The sequence below is a fragment of the Nannospalax galili genome, unplaced genomic scaffold (genome assembly GCF_000622305.1).
Source record: "Nannospalax galili isolate Female #2095 unplaced genomic scaffold, S.galili_v1.0 scaffold936, whole genome shotgun sequence".
Taxonomy (NCBI): Eukaryota; Metazoa; Chordata; class Mammalia; order Rodentia; family Spalacidae; genus Nannospalax; species Nannospalax galili.
In genome coordinates, this window is record NW_008337142.1 from 1,399,455 (window position 1) to 1,416,761 (window position 17,307).

The 17,307-nt window shown below is 37.9% G+C and overlaps 2 protein-coding genes across 2 annotated transcripts; one reads left to right on the forward strand and one right to left on the reverse strand.

Annotated features, from left to right (window-relative positions):
* The first annotated feature begins 1,271 nt into the window (after positions 1-1,271).
* LOC103733349 (olfactory receptor 5B12-like) lies at positions 1,272-2,216 on the forward strand. Its single transcript, XM_008832171.1, has one exon. The coding sequence runs from the start codon at positions 1,272-1,274 to the stop codon at positions 2,214-2,216; it is 945 nt and encodes a 314-aa protein (XP_008830393.1).
* Positions 2,217-12,139: 9,923 nt separating this feature from the next.
* On the reverse strand, positions 12,140-13,090 carry LOC103733404 (olfactory receptor 5B2-like). The gene has a single exon (XM_008832210.2). The coding sequence runs from the start codon at positions 13,085-13,087 to the stop codon at positions 12,140-12,142; it is 948 nt and encodes a 315-aa protein (XP_008830432.1). The 5' UTR covers positions 13,088-13,090.
* Between the last annotated feature and the right edge of the window lie 4,217 nt (positions 13,091-17,307).

Here is a 17,307-nt window from a genome sequence, read left to right on the forward strand (position 1 = left end):
CAAACAATGCATTTTGATCATCTTCAGTTCCCTTCCCACATCTCGTCTTGGATCCACCTCCGTCTGTCCCCCCAATTCATGTCCTCTATTATCATATTTAAAGGGCTAGTAAGTCTAATTTGTGCTCTTCAAATGTGCCTGGAGCCTGTTTAACCCACTCAACATCACACTCTTAAAAAACCCCGACTCTCCCTGTTTCAGCAGCTCTCGGTTGCCAGTAGTTCTTCAGCTCAGGCTGGGGTTACTTGCACACCTCCTCCATCCATGCTGGCTTGGGATAGCACAGGTCTTTTGCATTCTGTATCAAGCAGTGGGCTCATTTGTAAAACTGTTATGTCCAGGCAACATGGTTTTCCTGTATTCATCCACTACTTCTGGCTCTTATAATCTTTCCACACTCTTCCACAGTGATCCCTGATGACACAGTTCTTGGCATAATAGACATGATGCAAAAAAAAAAAAACCTTATAGAACTGAAAGGAATTGTATTTCCTCTTGGAAATTGATTGTATTGCATGTTAAATTTATGAAGTGTTATGGCCTGATTGTTTGTGTTCCACCAAGTTCATGTGTTGGCTTTATTACCTTCAAAGTCAGAGGATATTTGGAGGTAGAGTCATAGAGAAGTGAATAGTTCAAGAGGAAGGAACTTTTAAGAATGAGACTGGTGTTTTACGAAGGAAACCCTGGAGAGATGGTAGCCTTTTTTTACCATGTAGGGGCACAGTAAAATCATGTAGTCTGTGAACTGGGAAATATCTTTAGCAGACAATATGTTTGTTCAAAGGTTAATCATGAACTTCCCAGCACTCATCACAGTAAATGATAAATTTTTATTACTTGAACTCTATCAAATGTATGGTGTTTTATTCCAATATCCAGAATATATCAACACACTGGTTACTACAGTACAGGACAAAAAATAACTTTGTTTTACAGAGTTAGAAAGGATTTTGATGCTTCACAGTGAGTAGCTTACCTCTCATGTAAGAACTTTCTTTTCTGAACCTCAGTTCAGCTGTCTTTAGAATAACTAGATTGTGATTTGTGATGCATCATCTCCCAAATACTTTCTTTTGGGACACAGGATGATCTAGCACTAAGTAAAAGTTTCATGATGCTGTCATGGCCTGCCTTACATCAGGACTGCCATAAAGGTGCATTCACACTGAGAGAAGGCATGGAGAGGACATGCTGAGTGCAAGCAACATCCCATACATTTCTCATTCTGGTCTCTTTTTATTCACTGCAGGGAAGCCACATAATTTCCAATGGAGAATAGCACAGAGGTGACTGAGTTCATCCTCACTGGGTTAACTGATGACCCAGACCTGCAGATTCCACTCTTCATCCTCTTTCTTCTCATCTACCTCAGCACTGTGCTTGGGAACCTGGGAATAATTGGGTTGATTCTGCTGGACTCTCACCTCCACACACCCATGTACTTTTTCCTCAGTCACCTCTCCTTGGTGGACTTTGGATATTCTTCAGCTGTCACACCCAAGGTGATGGCAGGTCTCCTCCCAAGAAACAAAATCATATCCCACAATGCTTGTGGCACCCAGTTCTTCTTCTTTGTTGGTTTCATCACTGTAGAAAGTTTCCTTTTGGCTTCCATGTCTTATGACCGCTACACAGCTGTATGTAAACCCCTGCATTATACCACCACCATGACCACAAACACATGGACTTGTCTTACCATAGGCTCCTACGTCTATGGCTTTCTGAATTCCTCCATCCACACTGGGAACATTTTCAGTCTCTCTTTCTGCAAGTCCAATGTGGTTGACCACTTTTTCTGTGATGTTCCTCCTCTCCTGGCCCTCTCATGCTCAGACACTCATGTTTGTGAAATGGTTATATTTTTCATGGTGGGTTCTAATATTCTCTTCTCTATCGTGGTCATCTTGATATCTTACCTATTTATATTCATCACCATCCTGAGAATGCACTCATCTGAAGGACGCCAGAAGGCCTTTTCCACCTGTGCTTCCCACCTCACTGCTGTATCCATCTTCTATGGGTCAGGCATCTTCATGTACCTACAGCCCAGCTCCAGCCACTCCATGGGCACTGACAAGATGGCATCTGTGTTCTACACCATGGTCATCCCCATGCTGAACCCTCTGGTCTACAGCCTGAAGAACAAAGAGGTGAAGGGTGCCTTCCAAAAGGCTGTGGGGAAAGTAGAGACTTCTGTGGCATTCACATTTTAATGATGTAGAATCTGCACAAAGGCAGTTTTATTTACCTCTAGTTAATCTTTGTTCAGTCCAATACATGGGTTTCCTTAGGAGTAGTGTCTATTGCATTTTTTTTTTTTTTAAAAAAAACGTGTTTCTTTTTACTCACTCTTCTTTGCCTTTTTTGGGTTGCTTTTAAAAATCTGGAAATTTTACTATTTTATTTTATCCTGAAGGTACTGGACATTGAACTTGGTGCTTTGAACATGCTACATGCTAAGAAAATTCTTTACTACTAAGTTATACACAAGCCCATATTTAGACATTTTAAATAATCAAATGTTGCCTATTCTAGATATATTGTCTTCCTTCTCAAGTAGAATTTATTGGGGCTTGTGGTTTAAATGACAACTGTCCCTCAAAGGCTTATGTATTTGGACACTTGGTCCCCAGTTAGTGGTGCTGTTTGGGGAGGTAATGGAACCTTTAGGAAGTGAAGTTTTGCTGGAGGAAGTATGTCACTGGGGTGACTTTCCATGTTTATAACCTCATCCCACTTCTTCCTTGCTCTTTTATGTAGTTGGGATCCTATTTCTCAGTTTCCTGCTCAGCTGCCTGCTGCCATCCCCCTGACCCCCCGCCATTATGGACTCTCTCTCTAGAACCATAAATCCAAACCCTAAATTGCCTTTGGTCATGGTATTTTATTACAGCAGCATAAAAGTAACTAATAAAAGTGCAACTGTTTGCTTAGTGAGTTTTCTTAGTACTCAATTTGTATTCCATGTTGTGAGTAGTGTAGGAAGTTTCTACTCAACTTAGTGTTCAACTGATAATCATATATGTATTAAATGTTTAAACCATTAATTCTTTCATTCTCATATATATGTATATATATGAATGAATCATATATATGATTATGTTGGGGTATATCTTCAGTATGTTAGTGGTTTAAATTCTTATCTTTCTTTCTAGTTGCATTTATCATCAATGTGATACAAAGATGAAAGACTAGGATTGCTATGGTGATATATACATGCAATCTCATCACCAGGAGGGTAAGGAGTTCGGGATCAGCCTTAGTTGTAGTTTGAATTCAATGAGACCTTGTCTAAAATAGAATAAGTCTTTCCAAGATTTTTTTTTTTGCAGTCATGTATAAATCTTTGAACATGTATACAGTTTTCAAGATCCTGGGTATATATTGGAGATGTGTCAAAGCCTTTGATTTTACCCGTATTCCTTGGGTTTGTGTACATTATTATTTGCTCTAAGTGATATTTGTACCTCAGAAAACCACAGTGTTTTACAATTGTTGCTGTTTTGAAATATGGTCTAAAAACAGGCCTATTTATCATTGAGTGAACTGAGTTTAACGAATAAACCATATATTATAATTGGGGTTCTTCCAAGGAAATGTTAGAAGAAATGGTGACACCTCTGGAAATGGGACAGTTTTAGGACTCTCATATCACATTTTCCTCACTTCCGTAGTGGTTATGCTGACATTTTTCTCATCTATCTTGGTTCCAAGTCTGCCAGCTTCCTGTGCCACCATAGACCTAAGTGACAGTGCAAGTTAAGCTGTGTACAGTAAGGCAGTGGTTGAACATAATCATCTCTCCACAAAACTGAAGTTTGATTTGCTTTTCGAAAATGAAATCACCATGAATGCTAAGCATACCAAGTGAAAGATCACCATGCTTGGTTTTAAAATAATAATAATAATAATAATAATAATAATTATTATTATTATTTTTATTACTATTATAGGCACATTGAAGAATGCAGGTTATAAAAATATTTTCTCCTTCTAAGTCATGGAGGTAAGGCACCATGAACAAGTCACCACTTACTTAGGGGAGAGAGTCTTAAAATCGGTATGAGGCCCAACATAGTGAAATCCAGTATTGTGCAGAGCCCCTCCTCCTCTGTTTGAAGGCCAAGGACAGTAGAATGAACTTCTAGATTCAAGGAATATAGAGATTCAATCTTTCCCACTCTCCCAACATCAGCATAACACAGAAGTCTTTTTCTGTCCCAATAACCAAGATAGTAATAGATAATAGAGATTCTGATCTTATCCTAGTTTCAGACAGATATTTGTAGTCTCATCCAATAGACATTTAGTCAGGACAGCTTCATTTGTAGCATGTAGAAAAAAATGAATAAATCATCACTGCTTGAAGGCCATAGCTGCATGGCCCCTTAATGGCCTATTTTATAATACTAGTTTTGGTTCACTGTGTACATCAGGTATAGCCTAGTATTGCACCATTGGTGGCCATGGGACAGCTCAACACATTTCTTCCCCATCTTTGGACAGTATACATGAAGAGATTAATTGCTTTCCTGTGGACAAATGAAGGCAGTAACAACAAGTACAGAAAGCTTTAGCTGGATTCTTTCGTCACAAAACCTCAATATAGGCAGAATCCCAGGGTATTTGATTACATAATGGTGACTGTGGTCAAGATGGTTGGATTCATATTGACTCCAGGTGGAGACTGGGGATGAACTCTCCTTTTGAGGTACTTACTCTTCCAGGTCATTGAATAATAAATATATCAGGTGTAGAATTGGACACAGCTTTGTGTAAGTCTCCCTATAATGCTGAAACAAGTACAATATGCCAACTTCAGACCCAGGGTTATCTATAGGGCACAAATAAGAAGAAGTGATTGCACATCTGGAGCACAGAGTGCTGGGATGTGAATGTCAAAGGGCTCAGTTAATCCTGCTCTTATGGCTGGGGTAGGCACACAGTCTTTCTTGCTCTGACTGTGCATAGTGCCTGAAGCTTACCTTGACACACATTTCAGGTTTGTAGATTCTTGGTCTACCTGATAGGTCCACTATAGTTTCAGATTTCTTTTTACAGCTGTAGGAATCACCCTTTCTGGGGATTGTGATTCTTCTACAAATTTCCTGGCCTCCCAAGTGGAAGCTGAAGTTGGAAGCCTCTGTGACTCTATAGCTCTTGTATTCTATGTGCTTGGTTCTGGCAAAGCAGCATCACCTGGATGATGTCAAAGTCGGCCACTTATATGATGAGTATCTGTACCCCCTTGACTCATGACTGCAGTGTCTGAGCGGCTCATGCATCGAATATTGAAGAAAGACACTTCCCTATGTGGCCTTGGGATGCAGGATACTTCATAGTAACTTGTGAAAGAGTCTTTCAAACATGTTTACATTTTGAATTTTTAAGCTCATTGAATACATGCTGACATAATTTCTGGTAAAATTTTCAAAACTACCATCGATAATATTGCATATGATCTCCTTTCTAGTTTTTTTTTTTAAATAATGGCTAATTTTCATTTATTTCTTTAATTATATTTTTTACTTTTTATGGTTTTTTTAGGTTTAGGTGAAATTTTATTGACTCAAGAATTCCATACAACAAAGTTTGATTATATTCACACCTCCTCCCCCATCTCCACCCTCACCCTACCACCTCCACTTCATCTCCATCTCCCAACTTGACTGTGTGTCTTCTACTTGCAAATAAAATACCACTTACACAGCACTTCTGGGCTGGATGTTGGAGAACTCATATCTCATTAGAGTATCAGTGATATATAAATCTTACACTTCGGTGTGCCAGAGTAAGGGTCTACTCCCATTTTTTGTTTGTCACTTTGGGTCAGGATATGCACAGGTTTCTTAAAATGGGATTTTTCACTATTAATTTCAGTTTCTCTTACACACAGCTTAAGAATGTCAAGTAGGAATTTCTCTTTTTCTCATCAGTCAGAAACCCTTGGTTTTCTTCATTTAGTTGTTCACAGTCCTTGCATACAGGTTACACTTTGGCTGTTCTTTTCATCAGTAAAGACAAGGACTCTACTGTGGACCAAAGTGTTCTTCTATAGGTTGATTCTGTGGGTAAAAGAAGTTAGGCACTCACAGCAGGCAGAAGTTAGCTCACAAGCCACCAATCCAAGATTCTCTGAGTGGCAGTTGGGAGGTTTCACAGCTTCACATGACAGCTTTGCATCAGTGTCCACTACATTATGTCGTGTGGGTGGCCAAGCCAGTGGGACTCCACTGATGCACACTAGACAGTCTTAGCTCTGCCCCTCTGGTGTGTGTGTGGCAGATCCCAGGCTCCAGCTGTGAGCTTGGGTGGACAGATAAGTGTGCCTCTGCAGGTGGATATGGGAGGCCAGGTTGACAACCTTCCCGCTGTTGTGCATAGAGACCATCTTGATTCCCCAGTTATTATCCCTCTTACAGGCCAGGTCCTGAATGCAGAGTTTTTAGATCAATATAGAGGCATTAAGATTCTTAATGAGATGCAGTAGTCTAGAGTCATGTTTCTAGGTCCTTGTGCCAGGAGTCGCTGTCTCCACCATTGCACTGGCTGTGCTGCCCATTTAGACCCTCTGATTATTATATGTCTTGTTTGCCATGCCCTGGGTTCAGAATTTTGAGATAAATATAGAAGTGCCTATTGTCATCTCGTGTGATAGGGTTCCTCACATGAGCCATTGGATGCATTTAGTCTCTTGGGAGCTAGTGCACACTGGGCCAAAGATGGCTTCCCTGGACATGCCTCATTCCACCATGATCTTTCTCCTCTGTTTAATTTTTTGATTACGTTTTTTTGCAATTTTCGTACAATGTATTTTGATGGTATTTAGATCCGCTCTCCTAGTCACACCCCCTGGCTGCACTCTACCCAATGTAATGCACATTCTTATCTCTATCTCTGTCTCTATCTCTATCTCTATCTATCTATCTATCTATCTATCTATCTATCTATCTATCTATCATCTATCTATCATCTATCATCTATCAATCATCTATCTATCATCTATCTTTCTATCATCTATCCATCATTTATCACCTAACAAAGCCTCTTTAGTCTGATTTGTGTCCTCAAATGCCCTTCAGCATAGGTCAATCCACTGGATCCACAAAGAATCCCATCTCTTTAAGACACCATGCCCCTCTCTCAGCCAAAAGTTGCCATTAACTGCCAAAAGTTCTGTACATTTTACAGCCTTGATCATGGATGGATGATGTCTAGCAGACACCTCAAAGATATCTTTCTGTTCAAAGATATCTAACATCTGTTAAAAATCTTTGTATGTGCTTATAGTGTGTGTGTGTGTGTGTGTGTGTGTGTGTGTGTAAAGGCACATATGTGCTAAAGCAGATGTGTGGAGTTCAGAAGACATCCTTGGGTATCAGTCTTCATCTTCTACCATGTTTGAGATGGTATCTCTTGTTGTCTGCTGCTGTACATACAGCGTACCAGCCAGGGAGCATCCCAGGCTTCTTGTCTCCTCATCCCATCTCACTATACGATGGGAATACAGAGGCTTTATGTGGGTTCTGCTGATCCAAACTCCAGTCCTTATGGTATGGCAGCAAATGCTTTACCCACTGAGCAAGGTCCATAGTCCTAATTTCTTTTTAATGATGCTAAATCTTTTCCATGACTTCACTTTTGGGGACCCAACTTTCAAACACTTTTCTGGTCATAGTTTTTCACATCTTTATGCTTTGCTTTCATTTGTATTTCTTACTGAAAACTTGGCTAAAAGCAGCTATCAGCATCCATATCCCAGTCTAAATACTGTGATGTCCTGAAATTTCCTCATGCAGGTTTATTGGTCTGAAGATTAGCAGTACACAAAGTCTCAGGAAGAAGGCAGAATGTAGTAGAAGTTCTTTGACAGACTCTAACAGGAATGACTGCAAGTTCTGTTCCCTCTAGCTTCATTTCCCCCTGAAACCTCCTAAGCATGACCTTGATCATCCACCTTTCTACCAGCATTTTGATTTTCTGAGCTCCCACTGAAATTGGGCCCCAATCTCTGCTTGTAGCATTATAGTCCTTCACCAGGTCACATCTCCAAACTTTTCTAAACTCATATAGGTCATTTCCAAGGGCTTCTGAGTCACATTGTAAGGGATAGTCACATCAATGACCCTACTTGCTGGTGCCTGCTTTCTAATTGAAATCAGTGTCCTTTCTCTGTGATAAAATATCAGAAAAAGAAAGCAACTTAGAAAAGAAAATATATACTTGTCTCATGGTTATTGGTTATAGTTCATGATTAGCCACTGTTTCTAGGCCCGCGAGGGGGCCAGAACATCATAGCGGAAGGAGTGATGGAGCCACTCTGCTGCTGTGTGGTCATTCTGAAGCAGCGTCATGTTTCAAAGATCAAAAATTAAAGCCTGACCATTGTGCTTTACATCAATCTTTTGATATAACTTGTGTTTCTTCTGACAAGTACTGTCATGCTTATATTCTATATAGGAATTTAGAATCATTTCAGTTAATTGTGAAGTTTGTGTTACAATTTCTCAATATAATGTGAATCTTATAAATAATTTCATATGTAATGCTTCTTTGTGAATTTTGAAATTGCACTTACAAAGGATGTGTCCCTTGCTACTTAGTAATCCAACACTTCCTAATAAAGTTATGTTATGGTTGGCAGTTAAAATGAGTTATTTACATGAGGATATCACATCAGAAAATTATTTTCTCTAAAACTGAGGAGAGTAAGAACTCACTGACAATGTATAAAATTAGTTTCTGCAAAGTAAAAAATTAGCAGTGTGTCTTGAAATAGACTAAATATCATATTTTTCATGAATGACTATTACAACCAATGATCCAAATCCTCAACATTTTTAACATTGGGCATAACTAAATTAAAGCTCAGTTATTTCAGCAATTCAATGATTAAATATTTTATTGAGATCCTACTAAGAAATATATCTACTTTTTGTACAACAGTTGTGTAAAACAGTTGAATTCACTGCCCTTGCAGAACATAAGTTCTATTCAGGGAGGATAAATTAAAAAAAACCAGACACATATAGTAGGTAAGAGGTGACAAGAAGTTTGAAGAAGGACACAGGAGGGTGGGCAAGGGGAAGCTGTGTGTGGAGAATACATACATAACATAGTCAGAGAGGAATCCATCACAGGGTAGCAAGTGAAGGGAGTAGAATGAAGCATTCTTTACAGGATCAGCACATACCAATGTCCTGTGGTATGAACATGGTTGATATACAAAAAAAGTCCAAGGCGTAAAAGCCTGAGAGGCTCCATTTGTTGCAAAAGGAAGCTTCTTTGATGACAGGTAAAAGGTACACTTGTCTGTAAATATGAGGATTTATATTTAGAATAAAGTAAATTATTGAAACCTCTACTCATATGATGATTGCATCCCTCACCTCTCACCAGAGAAATTGCTTTATGCAGCAAATAGTGATTAACAAAGAAACCCACAATTGGCCAAGGTACAGCGAAGGGGCCTGAGTCCTTATCCCTGAATAAGACATCTATTCCAAAGCTTTGCCCTACAAGGCTCAGGGGCTATTGCAGAAGAGGAGGTGGGAAGATTGTAAGAGCCAGAGAAGGTGGATGGCCACAAGGAAACAGCAGGTTACTCAGATGAACTCTCAGCAATGATGTCAGCATGCATGCACAAGTCAAGTCCTATGTAAGCTCAAACCAGACAAAATGTCAGCATAGACATGGGACGTGTGTAAGAAATCCAAACCCAACCTAAGGAGCTTTTGGCTATTGATGGTGTTGGGAGTGTGAAAGACAGTATCTTACAGGAATGGGACTCTTAGAGGGCCGATTTTATTAGTTTGATGTATATGACAGTTGAAAATACTTAGTAATATACAAACATATTACAGTATTTTAATTAGCTCTCTATTTTTTGAACTCTTAACTTTTTAAAATTCAAGTATGAACACATTGATTATAAAAAGTGACTTAATCCAACATAAATATTAATTCACAGGAAGTGCCAAAATTCTTAATCTCTCTGTAAATTGTGCAAATGAAGAACTTTTAATTATCTGTCATGTGATTACACAAATGAGACTCAAAGTAACACAGACATAAACCTCAGTCAAATTTTACATTTTTATAAGCCAAATGAAATATCAGCTTGAAATCACTTAATGTAGCTTCTCCTAAGGAGCAGCATCAATAGGATACAATGACATAGACTTCTGGAGGATACTGACTGTGACTATGGAGTCATGTGCTGTGGAGACTGTGAGACACTGGGATATACTCCATACGCTGTGAGCAAGCTTGAGAGCAAAAGGTGGTGCTGAATTCTTCAAAGTTCAAATGCCTAAGTAAAGTGAGGTGGCTGGTTTAAGTCCTGAAGTCCAAAGTCAAAAGTAAGGTCAGGTCAGCTGAATGATTGTGGTATGGGAGAAAGGAGTGAGTGAGAGAGCAAGAGCACCAGAGAATAGATCCCTTTTCAATACAGTGTTTGAAACTCTTCTGAGAGCAATAAGACAAGAAAAAGAAATCAAAGAGTACTAATTTGAAAAGAGTAAGTCAAATTTTTCACTATTTGCAGATGATATGATATTATACATAAGTGATTCCAAAATTTCTACCATAAAACTGCTAGAAATGATTAATGCTTTCATTAAAGCGGCAGGTTATGAAATCAACTTTTAAAAATCAGTATATCAGTATATATTCTATATACCAATAAAAAGCAATCCGAAAAAGCATTCAACCAACCCCCCATTCAGAATAACCTCAAAAAATTAAAATACTTAGGAAAAAGTCTAATCAAAGACACTAAAGATTTCTATAATGAAAATTTTAAATCTTTAAAGAAAGAGATAGAGGAAGACACCAGGATATGGAAGGACATACTGTGCTCATGGATTGGTAGAAATAATATTGTGAAAATTATTGTCTTACAAAATCCAATCTATAGATTCAATACAATGCCAATAAAAATCCCCATGACATTCTTCACAGAGCTAAAACAAAATCATCCTAAAATTCATATGGAATCACAAAAGACTCCAGATACCCAAAGCAATCATGGGTAAAAAGATTGTGTCAGGATAGTCACATTTTAGATCTCAGATTACATTACAGAACTGTAGTCATAAAAACAGCATGTGGTACTGGGACAAAAATAGACACGTAGATCAACGGAACACAATAGAAGGCCCAAACATGAGTACATGTAATGCAGTCACCGGGTATTTGACAAAGGTGCCAAGAACACCCATGGAGGAATGAATCTTCAATAAATGGTGCTGGTAAAGTTTGGTCTTACTTATAAAAGAATGAAGTTAGACCTTTATCTTTCACCTTGTACAAAAGTCAACTTCAAATTGATCCAAACCCTCAATATAAAACTCTGAAACTGCTAGAACAAAACGAAACATAGGCAGTACCCTACAAGATAGTAAGAAAGGATTTTCTAAATTGGGCATCAGTTGCTCAGACATTAGATTCAACAATCAACAAATGGGACCACTTTAAACTACAAAACTTCTGTAAAACAAAAGAAACAAGCGAGGTGAGGAGGAAATCCATTGAGAACGAGCACATTTTTACTCAGCTGAGCTCTCAGTGGTTGAGATCATGTGCTCTTTCATAGACGAGGGAGTTACCATATTTTCTAAGTCTGCTCCTTCAGATGCTAGATGCTTAGACTGTTTAGGAAATACACTGACAGACAAATCATTGATCCAGTCAAATAAACTTAAAATTAACTACCACAAGCAACCACAATACATGCAGCTCCATCAAAGTTGACACATCTACATGCATAAGATATCACAGATGCTCTCACACATTCCTTCTGTTCTTCGTATTAATTTTGACACTGTTTATGTATATTTAAACTGACCTGTAATTAGAAAAACATTTGTGAAATGAGTAATGTATCAATATCCTTAATGATATTTTTAAAAACATTACCCTAAAATATCTTAACTATTACTACTCATGTATATTCTCTGTATAAAATATTTTATTTTTCCATGAAATAGAGCTTTGAAGATGTAAAGATATCATTTCACCAACTTTACTTCAGTGTAGACACCACCTCTAAAACATATGAAGGAAATCTGAATGGAATAAATCTAACAACTGTGAATCCCAAAACCTTGAAATAAAAATTCTAAAGATTTTGCCTCTAAGGAAAGAATACACTCTTTACCTTTAAGAATGCACTATTGACCTTTTTGAATGCGTTCCTGACCTCTTTGTTTCTCAGGCTGTAGACCAGAGGGTTCAGCATGGGGATGACCATTGTATAGAACACAGATGCCATTTTGTCCGTGTCCATGAAGTGACTGGAGCTGGGCTTTAAGTACATGAAGCTGACAGTCCCATAGAAGATGGAGACTGCAGTGAAGTGGGAGGCACAGGTGGACACAGCCTTGTGATGACCTGCAGCTGAGTGCATCTTTAGGATGGTGACAAAAATGAACAAGTAAGAAGTCCCGATAACCATGACAGCAAAAAAGACATGTAAACTCTCAACACAAAGAAGAAGCAGTTCACTAACCTGACTGTCAAAGCAAGCAAGAGCCATGAGTGCTGGAACATCACAGAAAAAGTGGTGGACCATGTTGGACTTACAGAAAGTGAGACTGAATATGTCCCCAACGTGAATGCAGGCATTCAGGAAACCTATGACATATGGGCCAATGACCAGCAATGCACAGACACCTGTAGTCATGGTGGTGGCATAGTGCAGGGGCTTACACACTGCTGCATAGCGATCATAGGCCATAGAGGCCAACAGGTAATTTTCTACAGTAACAAAGCCTCCGAAAAAGAAGAGTTGAGTTGCACAGGCATTGTAGGAAATGATCTTGTCTCCTACAAGAAGCCCAGCCATGACTGTGGGAGTGATAGCTGAGGAGTAACAAAAGTCCACCAGAGACAGGTTACCTAGAAAAATGTACATGGGAGTGTGGAGCCGAGAGTCCAAGAGAATCAGCAGGATCATGCCCAGGTTCCCAACAAGGGTGATGGTGTAGATGAGGAGAAACATAATAAAGAGAGGAACCTGCAGGCCTGGGTCATCTGTGAGTCCCAGCAGGATGAACTGTGTCAGTTCTGACATGTTTTCCATCAGTGATATCTGGCAACCTCTAAATGTTCTATATCAATGGGAAAGGAGGAATAGAATTGTTAGAAAATTGAAATTACAAAATAAAAACTTCTTTCAGTATAGGGCTAACCTGTATATCTATGTTCTAGCAAACAAGCATGGACGTCAAATAAATTGACTGTTTCAAAAACAGGTATACCATATCTGAGGAATCTTAATAGATCACTTCCACAATTTCAAAATTTTTCATGTTTCTTAATGGAGATTTAGCCATTTAAAAGTTAATGACTTGGACTTGTGTCCATCTGCTACTTTCCCCTTTCCTTATCTTAGTAAACCCGATGCTTCCTTGTGGGTCATGATACTTTGGGTATGAATTCTCTATTTTTATTATTAATTATTATTATTATTATTTACTATTTGTTCAATTCATGAAAGGTATGAATACAGAGAGGTTGACTAATGGATTTAAATATGCACAAGTGTTAAACGACAATTTCAGCTGTAGATCCTGCCAGTTTCACCTCATGTTGAACGCTTTTTATATTTTAGCTCTAAAATATATTCTGGGCAAATGAATAAAATTGAACTCACAGATGACTTTGGTCCAAACTCAGCATTTTGGGTTTCCATTCAATTAAGAGATTAAATGAGTAGGTGGCAAGTTCATCTTGTTTGCTGTGTATTTCCCTGTTTTGGTGGTAAAACAAACAAAATCCAGAAAATGAAATCATCCTTCTTGAAATAACAATAGTGTCCCAATGAATCAATAAGGTCTACATTGTTTTCAAGCATTTTCTTAGAATTTTTGTGCTTATTTCTTTTAGTACTTCTCTTGTTGACAATGAACAAAACCATAAACATCTGAGTAGGTTGAAGAAGGGCTCAATGTGATGCATCATAGCACACTTTGTATAGTACGTGTGGTAGGTGATTAAGACAGGTGTGTGTTTAACCTGCAGAAGCTTAGGCACTGCTGGTGTGTCTGCAGATTTAACAGACTTAGAGCTGAGGTTGCTGGAAGAGATGCCCACAGAACTCCATCTACTACCTGAGTTATTGGTCCTGTATGACATCCTAGAACATCCTGCTTCAACCTGCTCTTGAAGACAGTCATGAAATCTACTTTCAGTTATCATTGGGAGAAATAAACATACATACATAAAAGACAGTAAAATTAAGGTAGTTCAACAAGGCCTGATGATTGCTAGTTACCCTGTTATTATGGGAATATGACCTTCATTTTGGTTCAAGCATGTTACATCTGGGATTTCAGTTAGAGAAGCCTAGAATCTTCATTTCATGATTTCACTTTAGTCCATGTTATGGCCACTTAGATGATCTCTGCTCTCTTGTCTTATTTCATATGCCTGAATGCTGTTCCAGAATACAACAATTCTATGTCATTTTTCTTTTTAAAAAAATATTTTAACGAGTTTTTTTCATTTTATATATTTTTATTGAATTTTTTGCGCTTTGTATATTTGACCTATTAGTCAAATTTATTTACTCTCCACTACTCTTTACCCTCTATAGGCCCTGGATAGAAATTCTTGACTGGGTAAGACTTAACATGTATGACAGGTAATTTTTCTTTAAAAAATTATTCTTTGGAAAGTATAGCTTAATTGGGGTAAAAGTTCATTTTTATTAAACCCTATTATTCCCTCATTACTTTCTTGGCATAGGCAAATCATGGAGACTAAACTTTGAATAACCTGATTTTGGGGCTGCAGGTCATTCACAGATTTCTTTTGGCGGTAATTTCTCTGTTGGAAAATATTATATTTGCATCTTTTTTGTGAAGTAACAATGTTTAAGTCCCACAAAGACATTTCGATTACCAATCTTAACACATATTATCCTCTTAACCTATACAATAAGGGGTTTACATATGAATATATGCTTGTAAGTGCATGTGAGGAGACATGTAAGCTAAATAATATTTTATTTACTTTATCAATAAGGAAACTGAGTGTTTGAGAAGATACATGTGATGTTCTAAATTTACACAGGTTGTGTAAGGAAAAATTCCTGATTCGGGGCTTAAAAACACCTTCCAGAATAGCATGACTGATGCAAATGGCAAAGCACATGTATAGCTAATTTTTAGGAGACCTTTCATGTTTCAAGAAAAGATTACTTTTCACTCTTTTGGCATTTGTATTTTATAGCTTCTAATGATATTCAAATGTATTCTGAATGTGATAAAGTCATCCTCTAAGTAATCAAAGCATTATGTCTTATTCTTTGTTCATATTTGGAAACAGAAGCACCACCTGTTAATAAGTCTCTATGACAGACATTTTGACATTTGCAAATTTCTCATACTCACATTTGTTAGATCATGATTTGAGAAAAAATTTGAAAACTCCTTTGTAGTTTCAAGGAACTCATAGCATATATATGTATATATATATTTATTCATATATATGTTTATTACAGTGATTTTGCATGAATTACACTCCCACTTAAATATTTATGGAATACAGAAACTTACCAATATTATAGAAAGGAAAGAATATTCACTATACAGCAGTCATTCCAAACTATAAACTCTTTCATGAAATGTTGCATAAACCCGTTCAGAGGAACACCTACTCAGGATGCAATTAGAAGGTTCTAAGCTCTGCTAGGAAAGGGAAAAATGGTTACAATGTTATTAACAGGATCCTAGGTACAGATCTACCATTCATTTTTTTGTGCTCATATAAGAGGCACTCCTTCCTGATTTGTAAAATAAATATAATAAATATAATAAAATCACATCTCTCACATAATTCATGCCTCTAAATGAGAAATAAGTGTATAGTGTATCTCATGAAGAAGTGATCATTAAAAATCATTAAATGTGATTATATTTTTGCATGTATTCCCTGTTTTTGATTAAAGGCTCACTGTAAATCCTTAGATTTGAGTGATTATTGTTTAAATGAATAAATTACATTCAACAGGCATAGCATGCAGTGCCTCCTTTCTAAAATGAGACACCATTCGATCAGGTTGGTATTCCCAAGGCTGTTTGGAGGGGATTATGAAGTTCTAGGACTCTCTGGAGAGGTTCCCTGTGAGAATATCTGAAGCTCCTCAATCCCACTTGCATTGAAAGAAGCAATTAATTTTTCTGTAGGGATCAAGTTGGTTACTACTTTTATAAATTTATTTTAAGAGAAAAATATAAAACACATAAATTACGCATATCACCATGGTGTGGTACCATGAAAATTTTCTGTACACCTATGCAGTTTAATGTCAAAAATTGTGTTAATCATGTTTATCTCCTCAATCATTTGATATTTCTTCATGATAGGAACTTTCAAAATCCTTCCTTATAGCTTTTAAAAATATATAATACATTATGATTGTCTATCATCTTACTAAGGTATGTAGCCTCTTTCTTCTCTCTATTTGTAACAGTACCCATCACTGCTTTAAGTTTCCAAATATAGGGCCTGGAGAGATGACCCAATCAGTAAGTTTCTTTCTGTGCAAGCATGAGGACCTGAATTTGAATAGCCACCATCTGCATTTGAAAGTTAAGTATAAACAGGGTATGGCTGTGCATGCCTCTAATTCCAGTGCTCAGGAGGCTGATACAGGTAGACGTCTGTGAGATCGAATTCAGCCTGGTCTACATAGTGAGTTACAGGCCACTTGGGGCTATAGGGAGACCCTGTCTCAAAAAATTATTCAGCATGATGGCATGCACCTTTAATAGCACAGGGAAAGCAGAACAAAGGTATACCTGAGGCTTGTGGTTACCTAGTTTAGTAGAAGTCATGAGGTCCAGGTTCAGTGGGAGACCCTGTCCCAAAGATAAAGATGGAGAAACAATTGTGGAAGATATTTGATAATGACCTATAACTTCCACATATGCACACCCACACATAAACGTACACATATTACATGTTCAGATGCATACACCATCTATATCCTCAAAAGATTTAAATATAAGTGTCATTTGAATAACCTTGCCCTTGAATAGTAAGCCAGACTGGTAACCAAATGAATAGATGCCTTCTCTAGTTCTCACCTGTTTTCTTCAAACTAATTGTATTAGAAGACTCCACAGGAGGGGAGGGGCAGAGGGAGACAGACACCCCTTCTATCCAATTATTCAGGTTTAACTGCATGAAGGGGTGGGACTAAGGAAAAGACAGGGGAAGCCAGAGAGAGGGAAGGGGCTACATCATTTTGGATGGGCAGGCAGCAGTTCAGGATACCATGTCCAAAATGTAGGG

Excerpts from the sequence above, each read along its gene's own strand:
- LOC103733349 (XM_008832171.1), top strand. The coding sequence starts at position 1,272 with ATGGAGAATAGCACAGAGGTGACTGAGTTCATCCTCACTGGGTTAACT.
- LOC103733404 (XM_008832210.2), bottom strand. The coding sequence starts at position 13,087 with ATGGAAAACATGTCAGAACTGACACAGTTCATCCTGCTGGGACTCACA.